This window comes from Melampsora larici-populina (assembly GCF_000204055.1).
Source record: "Melampsora larici-populina 98AG31 unplaced genomic scaffold MELLAscaffold_69, whole genome shotgun sequence".
NCBI lineage: Eukaryota > Fungi > Basidiomycota > Pucciniomycetes > Pucciniales > Melampsoraceae > Melampsora > Melampsora laricis-populina.
The window spans coordinates 181,989-201,634 of NW_006768833.1; the positions used below are offsets into that span (position 1 = coordinate 181,989).

A 19,646-nucleotide genomic window follows, 5' to 3' on the forward strand; every position below is an offset into this window, starting at 1 on the left:
ATTTTTGTCGGTCTGCGTGGGGAAAAGTTACAAATCACACATTTCCCAAGCCACCAGTCATGTTCAGGGTCAGACATGTGTACCATCTGATAGCCCTCGTTGAGGCGCATCTTTTGCACCTGTCACATCTCTGGTACCATGTGACATGACTTCACAAAACACCGGTATCCGAAAACCCCCTCAGGACGGTTTGTTCTCCAGGAGCTTTCCAGGGTCCTGTTTGAGTACCCTAATTGCATAATCTATTATTTAGGGTGTTCAAACAGGACCCTGGAAAGCTCCTGGAGAACAAACCGTCCTGAGGGGGTTTTCGGATACCGGTGTTTTGTGAAGTCATGTCACATGGTACCAGAGATGTGACAGGTGCAAAAGATGCGCCTCAACGAGGGCTATCAGATGGTACACATGTCTGACCCTGAACATGACTGGTGGCTTGGGAAATGTGTGATTTGTAACTTTTGCCCCCCCAGACCGACAAAAATCCATACCGGCTCGGGTCGGGTACTTACATACGGATATCTCGGTGATTACACGTGGTACAAAACTGAAAGTATATGTAATCGAGAGCCCTGATCAAGGCGCTTCGCCTACCACCGAGAAATCCATGTTAACCCACCTCTCCTCGGGGCAAATAGTGAAAGTGTGAGGGCCGGGGCCGGAATGGATCGAGGACGGTTTGTTCTCCAGGAGCTTTCCGGGGTCCTGTTCAAACCTCGAAATCAATTCATGCAAGTTTTGTGCAAGTTCTGTGCAAGATATGAATAGAACTTGCACGGATCTTGCACAAAACTTGCAAGAGTCGGTCTCGCACGGTTTTTGCACGGTTTGGAACACAATAACTCGGGTTGTCAAAAAAATTACTGTGCAAGATTAGTGCAAAAAATCTTGCACGGATCTTGCACGGATCTTGCACAGGTTTGAACACCCTAATTTTATGAAGCCAATTTTCAAATCTGAAATTCAATTTTCAAAGCAAAAATCAATTGATGTTGTTTGTTCTTGTTTGGTGTTTCATCAAACTTGACTACATATCAATCAAAATCTACTATCATCTTGATTTTTGATGGGTCAAGTCGTTTAGAGATCAACACAACTTGGCTATTGATCCATTGATGACTCGATAGAATACTAATGGGTTAATGGAGTTAATCAGTAGTGAAATGATCACTTGGTCCAAGTCTGAACTCCTCAGTCTATATGTTCACCAAGAAACAGGTGATGTTGTTTCTATCTATCACCAGGAATTGAGTGAAAGACAAAAGTCAAATTGATGATTGTGAAGGTCAAGTTATTACAAAATGAGAGTTGAACTTGTAAGGATCACAGTCGTTAGCAAAGATCGAAGTCGCGTTACAAGAATTGAAGATATACAAATCAGACTAAAGTTGATAAACATGAACATTTGAAGTTTCTTGCGTGATGGAAAAAGAATCGTTTGCAGTTGTCAAGATTTTGATCGGAAGTCGTCTTGAATCTTGATGCGACAGAGCCCCGAGTTTTGAGGCTTTCCCGGGTTGATAATGGATTATTGAGACTTGAAAGCTGGTCTGGAGAAGCTTTCAAAATGATCAAAAATAATAGATTATCGACTGAAAAATGGCTTTCAAGAAGAGGGGCAATGGAGGGCAAAAGCGATAACAAACGAGTTTTTTTGAAAAAGTGTAAAATAGATTATTTTCAAAAAATACTACATTTCTTCCAGTTTTTGTAAGCCATACCAAACGGGGCCTTAACCCGACGATTGCGGATGCTCTTAAGATTTGAAGCAGGTTTTTAAATGTATTTTCATCTTAAGAGGGATTCATCGGTTTCAATTTGTGTTCGTTTCTTAGTTTTCAAATGTCTCTCAAAAGGAAACGAGATCTTCAAGTGCACAAAATCAATCGATGCACAGTCTTGTTTTGTATCCTTTTTGAGATTTCTTCAGTCTCATTTGACTTGGTGTTAAGCTGTAAATATGTACCTTTTTCAATTGAAATGATTGTTGTTAATCTTGTTTTGAGTTTTTAAAACGATCGTTGTTGATCTCGTTTGATTTGTCAATTTCAGACCGCTTTTCAAACTAATGAGATCATTGTTTCCGAACCAATCTCTTTGAAAACCATGTTAGTTACCTACTTGAAAGCTGTGCTCTTCATGTTGACTGTCTTTGTGATTTGCCTGAAAACCGACTTCACGAAGAAGTTGAACATTAATTGAACTCCTCAGAAATTTGATTTCAATTCTCTAATCGACTCAAACATCTTTTCTCAATAGATGTTCAAGTCGATTAGAGAAAAATGTTGTATCTCAAATGTCTGATCGACTCGAGGATTCAAGGTGAGAGTAGTGAATCGTGATGAGATGAAGTAGCTGATGGTGATGTGATTTGGTGCTGAGGTGAGTAGGGATGAGGGGTGAGCTGGTGGAGTTGGGTTGTGTTCACGGGGTTTCTGGCATTCTGGAAGTGTGGTGCATTCAAATTTGCTGAATGCCAGAACGCCAGAACACACCAAAAAAAAAACTTCTGGCGTTCTGGAAAAAACCTTCTGGAAATTCCCGGAACATATTTGTATACCCTAAGAGCATCACCACCGTTGCCGGGCAAATAAGCCATCTGTACGATGACAGTCTGACAGGTCACAACATGTACAGCCAATTTACACGGCAAACGACCAAATTGTTGCCGTGCAAACACGAGACAGTACAAAATAATTTGTGACCGAAAGGGCGTAGCGAGAGATTGTGCCAAGTTTTGCTTTTGACTGATATGATGTCAGTGTTTTGAAAATGATCAGTCGATCATTTTCTGATCTTATCGAGACTTCCATCCATTTGACCAACATGCCGGGACATCCAGATCACCACCCTCTTGCTTTGAACAACCTACTGTCGATATGTACACAAACAAATAATCGAATGCAAACTATTGTTGACGCTGGCCATGTGACCACGTCTGTAGCTCGTCACACCATCATTACGCAAAGTCATAACAAGCGTCGAGGCAGAGGTTCTTAGCCAGGCAAATCTCGCAATATCGAACGCAACCGCGAAGAAGGTCATGAAAAGTTGATGAATGACTACTTTGTTCGAAACCCTCGTTACAAGGACTACTTGTTTTGTCGTCGATACAGGATGGGACGCAATTTATTCCTGCGCGTTGTGGAAGGAGTCACATCTGAGGACCCCTACTTTGTCCAAAGGCGCGATGCGTGCGGCAGGCTTGGCCTTAGTTCTTTACAGAAGTGCACGGCTGCTATCAGGATGTTAGCTTACGGTACTCCAGCCGACATGAACGATGAAAACCTGCGTCTTGCCCAGTCAACCTCAATGGAGAGCATGTATCGATTTTGTGAAGCTGTTGTGTCGCGATTTGGTGGTGAATACCTTCGAGAACCTAACACCGAGGACACCGCTAGACTATTGGAGGAAAACAAAGAACGTGGTTTTCCAGGCATGCTTGGATCTCTGGATTGCATGCACTGGCGTTGGAAGAACTGCCCAAAGGCTAACAGCGGTCAATATAAAGGGAAAGAAGGAGGCCCCACGATTGTGTTGGAAGCCGTGGCGTCCAAGGATCGTTGGATCTGGCACGCATTCTTTGGAGTGCCTGGTTCTAACAACGACCTCAATGTACTGAATCATTCACCGTTATTCGAACGTCTCTGCCGAGGTGAATCACCTGAGTGTAAATTCGAGATCAATGGGCACCAATATGACAAAGGTTACTATCTGGGCGATGGAATCTATCCCCAGTGGTCTACAATTGTCACAACTATCTCAAGTCCACAAGACGAGAAGAAAAGGGTATTTAATCTTTCACTCTTGACTCCACCTCACGAATAAAATTACTGATTTCTTGTTGGTTATTATCTACTCAAAGTGGTTTGCGAAATTGCAAGAATCGATTCGAAAAGATGTGGAATGTGCGTTTGGCATTTTACAAGCGCGTGTTGCAATCGTGGGTGGCCCTGCTCGTATGTGGAGTCCTAAGAAATTGAAGACTATCATGTTGGCCTGCGTCATCCTCAACAACATGGTAGTTGAGGATGAGCGCGGTGGGGAACCACATGAGGTAATTCCTCTGGTTGAGTTAGCTGAGGTTCTACATCCAGCCAACGATATGGCCCCATATCAACAATATCTACAAATTCAACGGGAAGTCGAAGACCATCAGTTACATCAGCAACTTCAAAACGATCTGGTTGAACATCTATGGAACATACGAGGTAGAGCTCCCGCTGCGATTGCAAGACCAGCACCAGCAGTATAATGCTGTACTTTAATTTATTCTATCTTTTCCGTTTTTCCTATTCTGTTCAATGTGTGTCATATTTGTGTGGTCTTATGTTATCTTTCTCATGTTATTATCATGTCATGTTCATAACACTCTTTGTGTTTGTTCAGCGAGTGCTCTCAGCGTGTAGTGATGCCATGTGTTTTGTTTGTTCCTTCCAATACAACATTTCGGTAACTTCAGTGTTGCTATCTAACAATCAAATCCAGGCAAACAGTATTAACAAGAAATGAAAAGGACAAGTATAGATCGAACATTGATCAATAACAATGATCATACAATGATAGGACAAAGCTGCTTAAAGGGCATTGACCCAAAACTGAAGCCATGCCCATTTGGCTTCATCATCAAACACATTTACAAATTCCGCTCCTAAACCCCCTTCTCGTAGAACTTGCGCTGCTGATTCCTTCTCACCTGGTTGTTGCAAGTACGGTCCGTTGTAGTTGTAAACTTGGCCGAGAGCTTCTCGCAGGATCCTAAAATCCTCTCTTCGCTTACTTTGAATCACATTGATAATGCGACGGATTTCTTCCTTGGCTCGTTGTTTGCGTTGGTATTGTGCTAGGCGTTCGATCTCTCGCTGAGCGCGAGGGCTGAGAATCAAATTGCGATTTTGGGCTTGGTTGCGTCGTTCCGCACGCCAGGTTCGCGGGCTGATGATGATGACATCTGGAGAGGAGTCCCGATGGTTGCCTGTGTTTGAGAAAGATTAGGGTTATATTTGGTTGATATTCGTATGTTCAAAAGAAGTGCTTCGCTCACCTTGCCTGTTAGGAGTGCGTAATCGGGGATTGAATCGATTGGTGACTTCACGTCCATTAGTCTGATTAGCCCGGTTGATTTGTAGAAACTCCCTCGGCGACAAACCACTTCGAAAGGTGGAACCTATCCAAGTAACTGCAAATTGAACCATTTTTGTTGAATTAAGCGAGGTGTAACATGCGCAAAAAATCAACGTGACCCACCTTCAGGCAAACTAGGAATGGCTATAACCTCGGAATGGCTGCTTGAATTTGACATTGTGTTAATGATATACGTGGAGTACGAAATAAGTGAAACAGGTTAGGATTAAAGAAACAGGTCTATAGACAAGTATATACACTGGGTTGAATCGAGGCAGATGCTTGGTATAGGTGTTGGGCAAGCGACTGAGTGCGAATGAGTGCAGAAAGAAGGATTACACAGCAAATTTATAGCACATTTGAACCATTGCAGCACCCAATCAAAGAACTCAATTCCAATCATAGCTAAATGAAATACGCAATGAAATGCTAGTCATAGCAACTGAGAAGGATGAAGCTCACGTCTTCGGCGACATATCAAACACCATCTTGGGCTGCAAAAGCTGCGTCCTGCACCTTTCTGGCTCGCAGCTCACAGAAAAATATGATATACCTCATTTGTACAAGGATGATAGCGGCGGAAGACCCTAGTTTGAAAGCAGCAAATCAATATAATTATACACATGTGAAATCTTTAATCAATATATACATCAAAATATAATTTTTTTGGTTGAACACGTAGTAAGTTGCAAGACTTATATACAGAGCATAAACAGTTTACAAAGAAATAGAACAATATCAAGTAAAGAGGTGAGGAAGTGTACACTACAAAGTTGAAAAGAAATTGATACAACAAACTACTCTGGACTGTGGCGATTCATATCGGCCATTCGCTTCTTGAGAATCTCAGCCTGTCTCAATTGATAAAACAACCTAATTTCCCCTTGAAGTGAGCTAAGATCGGTCTTGAGTACCACATCGTCAGTGAGAAAATTGACTGCTGCAGCTTGAACTCATGAATCCAAAGCGATGGAGCCACTAGCCGCCGCGATTGACTTCGCGCTCTCGGCCAGCTGAGAAAGGATAGCATCCACGTGCTTCGTCCGTTTGGCATACTTGTTGCCCATAGGGCAATCATGGTTGTCGGAGGAGATTACCTCAATGTCAGAATCATCGATATCAGTCTGAGAGCCAGATGTGGACCGGATTGAAATAACTGAAGGAGATGGTTTGGGTGGAGTTTGATTGGTCCGTCTAGCAAGGTCAATGTTGTAGTCAGCCCATTTCGGCGCGGTTGATAGGAGGTTATGACATCGAACATGTTTGAAGACATGTTTCTCTCGTTGTAAGTACATTTCATGTGCGTCGGCTGTGATGTCATGGGCGGATTTGCCACTACCGTGAAAATTCTTCACTTTGGAGAGATAGCCCACATACTTGTTGATCATTCGGTTCATAGGGCGCCAACGACATTGCAGAGACTCTTCGCTTCGTTCAATGTAGTCTTCAGGGTCGGTTTTGAGTAACATTTGCTTTTTGAAATCGGCAGCAATTCGTATCCACATGGACGTGGAGCTCTGTCCATTTCCGATTATTGAATCTTGTGAGATGTTCAGCCAAGATTGGCACAGCTGAAGGTCCTTGTCAGGGGTAAAGTTGGCCTTGCGACCAGTGGTTTGTTCAGATTCGGCTTCGTTGGATGCTGGAACGGCTGAAGTCTGGGTAGCCGACGCCTTGCCCTTTGATCGAGAGGTTGATGCCTTGCGCTTCAAGCCAGCAGAAGAACTCGAAGAAGGTGGTTTGGAAGCCGGTTCCGGGACAGGTGAGCTGTCTATAATAACAATGGGTGGGGGAGGAAGGACAGGATCAGGCTGAGGATGTTCCGGCAGGGTAAGCCACTGGGCCGGCGGAGTGGAGCGAGATACGGGAGGAATCATTGGATTTCTGACCCCTAAAAAAGCAACGGGGACAAGTAAGCAGCCACCACCTAAGGACATAAGTCAGATCAGTACATACCCAAGCTGCCATCTGACCCGAAATGGCTATTTGGAGGACCCATTAACCCATGGTTTGGGCGCCCGTGGTGATGAATGTTGTTGGATGATATACCAGGATTGATCGCACCATGCATGATCGGAGCTCGCTGAACAGAACGGTAGATATAGGCCTGTTGGTGATCATTGAAGGCTGACATACAAGGTTTGAACACGTTAGATCGGAAATGATATCGAGAAAAGAATAACTTACGCTGGTCCACTCCAGAATGGGTGTCCGGGTGACGATGATCAGGCCGGTAGTGATAGACTTGTTGATGATCATGGATGGCTGATCATCACACCGCACATTGAGTAAATCACGTTAGATCGTCTCGTCGTTATGTAAGGTCAGATACGGGGAAAGGCTCACGCTCAGAATCATGTCTGTTATTCATATCAAAGTGGTCACACGACAAGGACGACAAGAAAGAGTAGCAGGATAAGGGTATGAAGAATAAAAGAGAGGAACACTGTATAGAGATAGCTAGCCAACCGGTTGATGTCTGAAACTGGAGGTAGTGAAAGAGAAGAAGAACAAACAAAGGGAGAACAGAGAGGTGACACGCCAAATATAAGGAGGGGAACAGAAACGGCACAGTATTTATGTGAGTCAAAGGTGCACAGAGACGCGCTTGATGAGAGGTCAGCAAGGGTTTACTACATGAAATATGTTCAAAACTTCGACAAATGTGTAGGATGTTGGTGCGGTGACGGAAAGAAAAGAGGTTCATCAATCAAAATATCAAAGCGCGTTGGCCTGAAGCGAAAAGCCGTGATCGGAAGATAGTTGATAGTGATCGTAATGCCTTGCAGAGCTGGAAGTGAGAAGTGACTGATGATAGTGGAGTGATAGGCCCAAGATGACAACGACAGGAGTAAGAAGAAAGGTACGAAAGAGGTGGCCAAAGGTCAAAAGGTACGTACAAAATGGGGCTATTCGGTGTTTTAGACGGAGTGTAGTCCTATACTCTCCCGGTCGAAATTTGGACGGAGTGTAACCCATACAGGCGGGTTACACGGTCCAGTGGCTCGTATGTTTTCCCACACGCCGTGTAAATTGGCTGTATTTGCCTATTTACACGGCCCGGTGGTGATGCTCTAAATGTACATAAAAGAAATGTGTTCAGCAAGGTTCAGGCTCAGCAAGGTTCAGCATATGTTGAACTTGAGGCAAACCCCGAAAGAAAGACCCGAGCATGTCGCTGTCGGGTGAAGCTCTGCACCGGGCTTTCTGACCTATCCGGACCCCGTATCCCGCAGAGTCCACGGGTCATTACTCAACTTTCGCCCGAATTTGATTCGATATCTCTTCTTAAAACCTTCACTCTATTTGTAATCCAAGTTCAAATCATTTTCAATTAAAAATAATTTCTCAAAGATGCGTAGAGGAAGAAAACCAAAATCACAATCCATAGGAACTCATCAAGACGATCGAAGGAATCATAGTGGAAAGTTTCATCTCGGTGGTACTTCTACTAGACCTTTGATTACTTTTACTGATACTAAAAGACCTATGATTTTGGAGGATAAACCTCATGTTAATTTTCCTTTGGAATTAAGTTCCACTACAACTTCAGAAACAACTAGGAATTCAGAAACGACTAGGAATTCAGAAATGACTATGGATTCGAATTTAGAAACGAATCATAAGGCTTTTATTGAAGAAATTGATAATGATACGAAACTTGAAGATGATCGGGTTTATTGTATTTGTAAACGGGTGTATGATGGACGTACGATGATTGCTTGTGATCGGTTAGTGTTCTTTATGATACATTTTGAGATACTTATTGATAATTTATTTTGTTAAATGAAATCGAATTAGATGTGATGATTGGTATCATAATGATTGTGTGGGGATAAATGATGAATTAGTAGAATTAGTAGATGTGTTTATTTGTCCAAGTTGTGAACCAGGTGAAGATCTCAAAGCTAAACCCTAAAATACAAGAAATTCTGAAAAGTCTGATAACTAAAATTGTTTTTTTTGTTTTTGAATAGGAGTCCAAAGAAACACTACATGGAAAGCTCAATGTGCTAGACCAGGTTGTCATTCAGGATCGCGTAGATTATCAAAGTATTGTACAGATTGGTGTGGATTGAAGACCGTGTCGAATCGACTTGAAGCAAGCATGATTGATCCAGTAGATTTTTGGGAATCAGTACGAAGTGTTAAACGGCCTCAGGCAGTGATCCAAATAGATGATCAAGAAGAAGAAGCAGAAGAAACGGAGTTCCACCAAAATGGATTACTGAACCGACTACGAAACGAACTAGAGACAATCCTAGATCGAACATCCAAACTTGATTCACAAATCCGAATCGTGAGTAGTCGATCTAGGTACTTAAAATTCACGATCGATCGGTGGCAAAAGATGTGTATAGAGACCGCTCGAGCATTAGCATCAGAAGACTTACGAGCCGAAGAGTTTGATGAAGAATCGGGTGGGATCCATCTGGCGATTGTTGAGAAACCTACAAAGAAACCAGCTGGGAAAGGGAAAGCTAAAGGCAGAGTGGCGTTTAAGAAACCGTTGAATGGGTTGGATTCCGCTACTGGTAGTAATGAGGCGCCTTGTGGGTTTGATGTGAGGTTGGTATGGGATGATCGAGATTGTGAGTGGTAAGTCTTTGATATTCGAGTGGTTTCTAAAAAGACGATAAAAAGATTGAAAATAGATGAATGGATGATGGTTTAAAAGGGATCCCATGGTCATCTTCAGAACAATTCTCGTCAATGGTCTTGGGTCCCGGTTTAGAATCTAATGGAACACATCATCAAGAAGAAACGTTGGGATCAATAGAAGATTTGAAAGTTAAACAAGATCTTGATCAAGTCGTTTCAGAAGGAATGGTTTGTTTGATCATGAAGAAAAAGTGTGATCGACATATGGGATGGCAAAAGACGAAAGAAAATGATTTTGAAACTGAATTGGGTACATTAGTTAAGTATACCCACATCATCTTTTATTAATATATTGCAAAAATCTGTCATTCTGATATTGTTTGATTTGGATTTTGGATCAGACAAGAAGTGTTGAAAAACTAAGGTTTGAAGAAAGAAAGATTAGAGAAAGGATCGAAGAAGAAGAACAATTGGATCAGTTTAGGATGATGAAAAAGATGAATCCTAAACGGTTTGATGAACTTGATCATGAAGCTGAACTGATGAGAAATCAATCTACAAGAGATTTGATGAGTAAAAAGAAATCTGTTGGTAAGAAGAAAAAGAATCAAAAGATGTAGAGTTTGAATGAATGAATGATCTGAGGGGTGAAAATGAACATGGGGGTGTTGGTTTGATGGAGATATAGTTTTTCGTGTTTTTAGTTTGTGTAGATCATTGTTTATTTTTGGAATTGAGATGTTGGTTTTGATCAAATTTGTTATAAATAGAAACTGGCTTGAATGTCTTGATTTGATCTTTGCTTGAGGTGAGGAATATTGAAGTTTATGAAAGTTTGAATTCCAAGATTCAAAGTATAGCTGTGATGATGATGTATGATTTTCTGAGGATGAGATATGTTTATAAGGAGTGAAGTGAGTATTTTAGGAGTGAATTTTCTTTTGACCCGTTGTATTCTTCCATAAAGAGTGTTCGGGTATAAGTGTATTTGAATCCAAATGGTTTGAGCATTCCATTGTTTACAAATTCTTGTCGTAGTAGTAGTAGTCATAGTAGTGAGTCATGACATCTTCTTCATCTTCTTCAATCAAATCAAGAAACTCAATCAATCAAGACTCAACAATCTTTCAACCAACTCATAAACTATCTAGATCAACTTCTTTATCTTCAAATCATTCTCATTCTCAATCAAGACCTCATTCACCTATCAAATCAATCTCTTCTCCTTTAATCATTCATCGAAATCAAAAACATTCAATCATCAAATCTTCTAATCAAATCGATCCTGGACTACTACAACCTATTAAAGAAATCAATTTGACTAAACCATCATCTGATCTTCAAAAAGAATCAATTTCAGTTTGTATTAGATTAAGACCATTACCTACTTCTTCTTTATCTGATATCGATCTAGACACTCCACCTCCCAATAGATTTCATTCAAATGATACTTCAAATCAATTCGGTCCTTGGTTAATCAATCCTTCTACTTCTCAAATCTCTCTTTCTTCTTCTCATCCGATCATCGATAAAAGAGGTACAGGTACATCAGAATCTATCAATGGTTCAGAAGGTTATGAATTCAGATTCGATTCGGTTTATAATCCTTATAACTCAACTCAAGATCTATACCGTGGAAATGTGAAGGAAGTCATCAAGAGTTGTGTAAGAGATGGTTATAATGTTACAGTCTTTGCTTATGGTCAAACAGGTAGTGGTAAAACTTTTACAATGATGGGATCATCTCAAGAAGATGAAAATAAAGGAATCGTACCTAGATCGATTGAAGAAGTCTTTCAAACTATCTCTCAAGAAGATCAAAATCGTGAATATCTATTAAGAGTTTCTTATCTTGAGATTTATAATGAAACTTTAAAAGATCTTTTGTTAGATCATGATCCTAGTACAAATCCCATCACACCTTCTAAACTCACCATACATGAAAATCATAAAGGTAGAGTTTATGTCAATGGATTACGTGAAGAAGTCGTCACTGATCCTTTACAGGTCATCAATACTTTACAAAAAGGTGAAAAGGCTAGACATGTGGGTGCAACTGATTGGAACGAACGTAGTTCTCGTAGTCATACTGTCTTTACCATGGTATGTGTTTCTTTAACTTATTCTTCAAATTTTCTTTTTAAAAACTGATTCATGTGTTTCATTCAGACAATCGAATCTAGACCTAAAGATCCAGATGAATTAAATCAAATCGGAATGCAAATCTCACAATTGAATTTAATTGATTTAGCAGGATCTGAATCAGCAGCCAGTTCGATTGAAAGACGTAAAGAAGGATCATTTATCAACAAATCATTATTATCACTTTCAAATGTGATTTCAAAATTAGCCAAATCAGAACCACACGTACCTTTTCGTGATAGTAAGTTGACAAGATTACTTCAAACCAGTTTAGCCGGGAATGCAAAAGTTGTGGTGATCTGTGCTGTTTCGGCTAATAATGAGAGTGTAGCTGAAACATTAAGTACATTGAGGTTTGCAAGAAGAGCTAAGATGGTTATCACTAAGGCTGAAAGAGGAACGATTCTGGATGATAAATCGGCACTTTTACAGTCTTATCAACAAGAAATCAAGTTACTTAAAGCTCAACTTTTGAACAACTCTCAAGCTCTTTCTTTAAGTAACCTTGGATCATCTGGATCACTTGATGATCAAATCGAATTGGAAAAATCAAAGGTGCAATCTGATGTTGCTGAACTACAACTTGAACGGATCCGATTACAAGAACAAATCGAACATTTAAATCGTCGAATCTTGACACGTAATACGATTCAATCTAATGTTAGACGATCAAGTTTGAGTATTTCTCAAGTGACACCTATTCATGAAGTGGAAGAATCAGCTACTAATCTTGGACGTCGACAGAGACGTGGTAGATTGACTGATTTTGGTGGATTGGTTAGTCATGGTGGTAATCTTGGTGGTGGGATCTTTAATGTAGGATTAAGAGCATCACTTTTACCTAATATGTTGAGTGTTTCAAAAGAAATCGAACTTGAAAAACAAATTTCGAAATTGAAAGTCGAGAATGAAGAAAAAGATAATCAATTGAAGGTGATGAAAGAACGTGAAAGTGAAGGTGTTTCGAATCAAGACGTTATCAAGGATGAGGTTGAGAGTTTGAAGAAAGAAATTCAAAGGATTCATGATGAAAGAATCAGTTCTGTTGAAAGTTTAAAGGAAGAAATCAAGTTGAAGGAAAAAGAAATTGAAAAGTATCAAGTTGAATTAGTGAGCAAAACAGAAGAATTTCAAACCCGTTTAGAAGTTTCCAACACCAACACTTCTGAAGTAGAACATTTACGATCCGAATTGATGATGGCTCAAAAGACAATCATGGAATTAAAACAAACTCAAGACGATCAACTTGGGTTTGAAAAAGAGTTTAGAGAGATGGAAATCAAGTTGAACCGAGTTGAAAAGAAATATTCAAATGAACGAAACAAGGCTCAAGAAATCCAATTTGAATTAATGCAAATCACTCAATCACGTGACGAATTGGAAAACCAAATGAAGGGAAGATTAGAGGAATTTGATCGGCTTGAGAAGGAGTTGGTTGAGCTTAGGGAAAGATTTGAGAAGGAAAAAGAAGGGAAAGAAGAGGTTGAAGTGAGTAAAAAGGTGATTGAGGAGATTAAGAATGAGAATCAATTATTGAAGGATGAGGTGGATTTGTTGAAGGGTTTGGTTCAAGGGAAAGAAACTACGGTGATGCAGGAAAAGATCAAGTTGGAAGAAGAGATGAAGGGGTTGAAGGAATTGAATGAAGGACGTGAAAAGAGCAACTTAGAGGAAAAGAATAGATTAGAGAAAGAGTTGGTTGGATTGAAAGAATTGTTGGAAGAGAAAGAAATGGTGATGGGTCAAGAGAAAGAACAAGTTGGATTGGATTTAGTAGAGCTTAGAAAATCGACGGAGGAAAAGGATAGGGAAAGGATTGGATTGGAGATGGAGATGGAAAAGATGAAAGAAATCGTTTTGAAGCAGGAGAATGATATGGTTGTAGAGAGAAAGAGATTGGAAGAGGAAGGGGAACGGATGAGACGCTTGATGAAAGAGGAAGAAGAAAAGGTTAAGTTGGAGAAGGAAAGTTTTCAGAAGGAGTTGCAAGAGTTGAAAGAGTTGATGGATCAGAAAGAGAGCGAAAGGAGTCAGTTAGAGGATCAAGTTAAAGAGTTGAAAGGATTGGCTGATGGACAAAGCGGTGTGATGGTAGCAGAGAATGAGAGATTAGATAAGGAGATTACTAAACTGAAAGACTTACTGGACGAATCTTCGATGGAAAAGACTCGACTGAAAGAAGAACTAGAAAGAAGGGAAAGTGATCGGATCAAGTCGAAAGATCTTTCATCTAAATTAAGTGCTTCGGAACATCAAGTAAGAAAAACTCAAGAAGAAATTAAAGGGATTGAAGAGATGATGAAGAAGCTTAGGAAAGAAAATGAAGAAGCGCATCTCAGTGGTAGATTACAGGATCGAGAAGTTGAAAGACTTGGTAGAGAGTTAAGTGAGATGAAACGGATCAAAGAAAACATTCAAATGGAATTAGAAACTAAAAAGTTTGAAGTGCAATCTAAACATAAACAAGAAGATGTCAAAGAAATCGAAAGCCTTAAAAGTTCAGAAACAAAGTTGATAAAAAAATTAAATACATTAGAACTTCAAATAGAACAAGAAGAAGTAAAGAAAGTAGAAAGTAGGCAAAAGATTGGGAAACTTGAATGTTTGTGTCATGAACAAGAACAAGAAATCCAACGATTGATTCAAAAAGTTCAAAGTAGTAGTAGTAGTGGAAGGAATCAAGAAGTGGTTTCGAATCAGTGTGAAAATATTCATTCTAGATCTGAAGATGAGATTGAAAGATTGAATTTGATTATAGAAGAACAGAAAAGGATGTTAAGTGATGCAAAGAGTGATATGGCTAAATGGCAAGGAGTAAGTCTTTTCTCCCCCAAAAAAAAAGATCGGATTTGAAAAGTTTTTGGTTAATCTGGTTTTGGTTTTGGGTTTTCTTTTAGCATCTTAAAGCACAACAAGCAATAATTTCTAAAATCCAAGGAAATCATCATTCCAATCAAATGAATATGCCTGAAGAAGTGATAGGAAACTTACCTAGATCTTCTTTATCGATGAGTACGAGTATGTACCGAACTGGATCGAAATCGTCTGCTCCTCCTGCGAGTACGAGTAGTAGTACGAGTTATTATCAAAATACATCTTCACCTTTATTAGGAAACCAAACATCTTCTCTTGGAAACCAAACACCTTTGTTGGGAAATAGTACATCTTATTCTAATAGGAATAGTCCTAGACCTTTACCTGTGCCTGATAGTTTTGAAGATCGGGATGAAGAATGGAGACGTCGAAAGAATAGAAGAAAGACTATTGAGGAAGATATGGCTAAGTTACGAGATGAGAATGTAGTTGAAAGGAAAAGGTAAGAAAAACGAACCAAACCATCAAGAAATTTCTTCTAATGGGTTTTTGAATTTCTTATAAACTGATGATGATTTTTTTGGGGGGGTTCTTAGGAATGTTTTAATGTCTTCTTCTCCTAAGAATTTGAATTCGAAACATCATCAAAAACCGATTAGGAATTTATCTGGTTTAAGTAGTCGAGCAAACCGATTGAATAGTTTTAATTCATTGGATTCTAATCATCGTCATGAAGAACCGGTTCCTCCTTTACCTACTTCGAAAGTAAATCATTTGAATAATAAATCTAAAGAATAGATTAAATTGGTTTGGAAGTTTTGAATTTTTTGGGAGTTTGTTTGGAAGTTTTTTTGGGGTGAAAAGAGAGGTTTTCTTGAAGTAGTATAAAGGGTTTGGGTTACATAGGTGTTTAAAAAATAGATTAAAGAGTGAAAGAATGGGTTTTTTTTGTAGCATGACATTGATACATCATGAAAGGTTTTTTCTTTCTTATACACACTTTTCTCTTGTGTGAATTTCTTTCTTATACAATTTTCTCTTGTGAATTTGTTTTGTTTTGTGCTTTTTTTTATCACATCATCGTTCTTTTTGGTTTTTTGTTTGGCTTCATCTTGGATAAAAGTTCTAGATTTTTGTTTGCTTTTTTTTGTTGTTTTGCTTTTTGGTTTTTGGTACAACATCAATGAAAAAAAATCTGAATGGTTTTGATAATCGTTTTGATGTTTATATGGGTGTGTGGGTTTTTTTTGAATGATTTGGATTTGGATTTTATTAGAGTCTTTTTCTTTGAAATCAAGAGATTGATGTTAGGCTTGATGGATCTTGTGGTACGTTTTCATGGGGTTAGGTATCACTTGAGATGTTAAATTTGGTAAAACAAACTCTGACTCTTCGAGGCTTGTGCCTTTTCTGGGCCCATAACGTAGGTAAGAAAGTGGGTCAAAATATGACCAAGTTAAGAGGGCCTTTGAACATGCCAATGGGCAATGAGTTTGAGAAGAGCTTACATTATGTGGGGTTTCTGTGTGGTTTGGAACAATTGCTTTTGGATGATGATTGAAAATTATCAGGCCCGATGATAATTTTTGAGTGTAGGTTCTTCGAGCTCAAAACTCAATAAACAAGATAACATGTCTGGGATATGACAATTGAAACAAGTTGGATATAACAATCATAGCAAGTTGGATATAGAGTTTGAACAAGTTGTGAGGCACTTTGGAGCGGACTGTGGGCAATGAGGCTGTGAATGATATTGTTAGGCATGTCATAGAGCATAGTAATTGGCATTGGTGTGAAATAATGTAAAGGAACATGAGTCTGCTACAAGTGATAGGTTTACAAGATGGTATCGTGATACAATAACAAGTGAGAATAATAAAAAGCATTTTCAGGTCTGATAACACGAGATTGAACAAGTAAGTCTACATTAGACTATGACAAGCCTATGAGTCTACAATGGTATAATAAACAACAAGGTGACAAGGAATAAAATAAGAAATTAATTATACACTTGACGAAGAAAATGCTTATTGAGCATGACCGTTGGCGTGGGCAGAAGCATCAACATCGGCTTCAACTCCAGCACCGATTTTACCAGATGATTGAGCACCAGTAGCAGAGTGTTGACGAACACCTGCTTCGAATCCTGCTTCTACACCAGCATTGAATTGTTGGTTTTCACCAAAGAGAGCAGATGCACCTTTTTCAACATTAACGTTTCCTGATGCAGCAGCTTTGATACCAGCTTGAAGACCGATTTGTTGACCAGCTGAATAATCAGAGTTGTGTTCAATTGATCCACCGGCTAATTGAGAAACGCCGGCTGCAAGGTTTTGACGTCCTGAAGCGTTGGCAGAGGTAGATGCTCCAGCACCAAGTTGAGCACTTTGTCCGGCGTTGACGCCGGCTTGGACACCTGCTCCTCGGTTGGCTCCGACTTGTACGTTCTTTTGAAGGTGAGCATCGAATCCAGCTTGAACACCAGCATTGAATTGTTGGTTTTGTCCGAAGAGAGCGGAGGGGCCTTGACTAGCTTTTAAACCACCAGCAGCTGCGGCCTCAATTCCAGCGCGTTGACCAGCTTCGAAGTCCACACCTTGACCAGCTTGAACACCGGCATTTGCACCAACCGAGGCACCAGCAGCCTGACCAGCTTGAACACCAGCATTTGCACCAATTGAGGCGCCAGCAGCCTGATGTTGGGAACCTTGAGCAGCTCGTACACTGGCACTTTGAGTAGCCCCCGTTTCGAAACCGGCATGAACACCAGCGTTGAATTCTTGGTTTCCGCCCAAGATCGATGAAGGTGGTTGTTGGCCTGCGATTCCGACTTGCGAGTTAAGACTTTGTCGAACAGCAGATTGGAAACCAGCTAATTGACCTTGAACGTAATCACGTGAATGGCTATTGTTGATCCCTGGAGCGGTAGAAGTGTGTTGGACTACTGCAGCTTGAAATCCCATTTGAACTCCTTTGTTGAAGTTCGGATCGTTGGTGAGAAGGTTGGAAGGAGCGACAGTTTGACCACCAGCTGCTGAGCTATGAATGCCAAGACCGGCCTTGAAACCTACAACCTGACCGTCACTGAATCCGCCAGTAGGAATAGTTACATCTGCGACATTTTGGCGAGAAGCAGGAGCGGTGGCGGTGTTCTGGAGCTGGCCATTCGAAGTCGAGTTGGTCATCTTGGATGATTGATCATTGGGTGACCCAGTAACTGGCGCTTGGTTGTTGCCTGTGGCAGATTGGCTTTGGTGGACCGCAGGCACGTTGGTACCGTTGGTTTTCTTGGGTGTCATGTCCGAATCCTTGGATGGCATTTCTTCACTCTTTGATGGCATTTCGGTGTCATCGGAATCCTCAGGGGTCTCGGTGGATTGAGTGGCTTTCTCAGTGGCCGCCGCTGGGGAAGCAGTAGAGCCTTGAGGAGTGTAAGGAGTGCTACTAGGTGATTGTTGATTGGTGTACGGGTTAAGAGATCTGGATTGGTAAGAACCGGCTCTGTAACAAATTGATCGAATTAGTTAAGGTTAATTATTCTGAATGTTATTTAAAAATCCTCACCTGGACATAGGTTGGGAGCTAGGTAAGACTGCTGCATCGATGGTAGCTGTGATGGAAAAAGGTATCAATATCATGAACAAGAATAAATAAAGAGGTAGAAAACTTACAAGTCAAAATACCAGCGGCACCAACGGCAACGTAAGCAAAACGCATCTTGAAAATATTCAGGGATATATGTAAAAAAAAATGAAAGTTTCAAAAGAGAAGTAAAAGGACAAGTAAAGTTTGAAGAATTTGTAGGAAAAAAGTGTTGTATAAATGCAGTGAAGAAAAAGTGAAAAGTTTTATAAGCGCGAAAAAGTTGGGTATGTTGGTATCTTGATGGTCGAGTGTCGATTGTCGGATGTCGGACTTGATGAGTCTGTGGTGAATGAAGCAAGAGGTTTGTCGCTTCTTATATATGATAGAATTGATAAGTTTACCTTGCGACATGGAAGTCGGAATGGAAAATTACAAGGTCAGGCTCAATAAGAAAAAGCAGACTGGTCAAGTTGTAAGTTGACTGCTCGTCGTGACTGGAGCTTGATATCATTTTTGCAGCGAGCATCCGTTTCCGATGATCAAAGAAGCTCATCATCAGCCTTGTAAAATAGCTGGTCAAGAAATTGTCAATGTCAGTCAAACTAGCACTGGGAAGACCGATAAGAAGAGTCAACAAATGTATGATGAATTTGGAGGGCAAAAAGATGTTTGACCATCTGGTTGAGAGTATCCTATCGGCCTTGCTTCGTAAACTGGTCTTTTTGAATCGCCACCTCGAAGAGCTGAAAGCTGTACATCAAAAAATCCGTTTTTATCTTTAGGTTGATCTCGAGAATCCAGCCTGGGTAATATGCTGCAGAGAACACATCGATATTATTGCTGGCTCTCCACATCTGCTTGAAACCCTCCGCCTTGCAGCTGGACTGGTAGTACATAATCTGTGGTGGTCCTAGACTGTTTCATAAATTGGTATGTTCATGATCCTCGAATCATTCATTACAAAATTCTCAGAAACAATACAAACCGTAAGGCAAAAGTGATACTATCTCCTTTGCCAGCAATTATAGAGTTCGTCCATCTGGATGATGTAGTGCGAATCTTTGCCTCTAAACCACCATACATACCAGCCTGACTGATATGATTCCACTGCAGATGATCTTTAGAACAAAAACTTTTGAAAATCCATTCAGTCATTTCAATCGAGTCCTTCGCATAAATCTGATCAAAGAGAGGAAAACTTGAACGCAAAGGCATGTTCACTAGGAGCTATACTTTTACCAACAGAGCGCCTGACATGAATGATTGAAATGATCAAAAGTAGTCCAAACCTGTTACCTCACGTCAAGTCAAACCTTATAGAGTTCCAAGATTGCTGATATATTAAAAACATTTCATCTGATAGGAGCTTCGCCGAGAACATA

At 40.3% G+C, this 19,646-nt stretch overlaps 5 protein-coding genes across 5 annotated transcripts; 4 read left to right on the forward strand and 1 right to left on the reverse strand.

The window, feature by feature from the left end:
- Window positions 1-7,596: 7,596 nt before the first annotated feature.
- On the forward strand, window positions 7,597-10,509 carry MELLADRAFT_118290 (uncharacterized protein; the record flags this gene model as incomplete). The annotated part of the gene is made up of 8 exons (XM_007417198.1): window positions 7,597-7,739; window positions 7,971-8,013; window positions 8,476-8,852; window positions 8,923-9,014; window positions 9,099-9,421; window positions 9,473-9,713; window positions 9,800-10,041; window positions 10,125-10,509. 8 exons carry the CDS (start codon window positions 7,597-7,599, stop codon window positions 10,341-10,343), a joined length of 1,680 nt encoding a protein of 559 aa, XP_007417260.1.
- Window positions 10,510-11,229: 720 nt separating this feature from the next.
- MELLADRAFT_27214 (uncharacterized protein) lies at window positions 11,230-12,258 on the forward strand (the record flags this gene model as incomplete). Its single annotated transcript, XM_007417138.1, has 2 exons — window positions 11,230-11,830; window positions 11,915-12,258. Coding segments are annotated over 2 exons (945 nt in total), but the record flags the coding sequence as incomplete, so codon positions are not given.
- A 2,388-nt stretch (window positions 12,259-14,646) lies between these two features.
- On the forward strand, window positions 14,647-15,889 carry MELLADRAFT_75921 (uncharacterized protein; the record flags this gene model as incomplete). Its single annotated transcript, XM_007417171.1, has 3 exons — window positions 14,647-14,679; window positions 14,763-15,181; window positions 15,276-15,889. The coding sequence occupies 3 exons, from the start codon at window positions 14,662-14,664 to the stop codon at window positions 15,475-15,477; spliced, it is 639 nt and encodes a 212-aa protein (XP_007417233.1).
- Window positions 15,890-16,706: 817 nt separating this feature from the next.
- Window positions 16,707-18,396, reverse strand: MELLADRAFT_94302 (uncharacterized protein; the record flags this gene model as incomplete). The annotated part of the gene is made up of 3 exons (XM_007417183.1): window positions 16,707-18,180; window positions 18,244-18,289; window positions 18,351-18,396. The coding sequence occupies 3 exons, from the start codon at window positions 18,394-18,396 to the stop codon at window positions 16,707-16,709; spliced, it is 1,566 nt and encodes a 521-aa protein (XP_007417245.1).
- A 168-nt stretch (window positions 18,397-18,564) lies between these two features.
- MELLADRAFT_112673 (uncharacterized protein) lies at window positions 18,565-19,523 on the forward strand (the record flags this gene model as incomplete). The annotated part of the gene is made up of 4 exons (XM_007417199.1): window positions 18,565-18,625; window positions 18,651-18,736; window positions 19,047-19,154; window positions 19,416-19,523. The coding sequence occupies 4 exons, from the start codon at window positions 18,565-18,567 to the stop codon at window positions 19,521-19,523; spliced, it is 363 nt and encodes a 120-aa protein (XP_007417261.1).
- Between the last annotated feature and the right edge of the window lie 123 nt (window positions 19,524-19,646).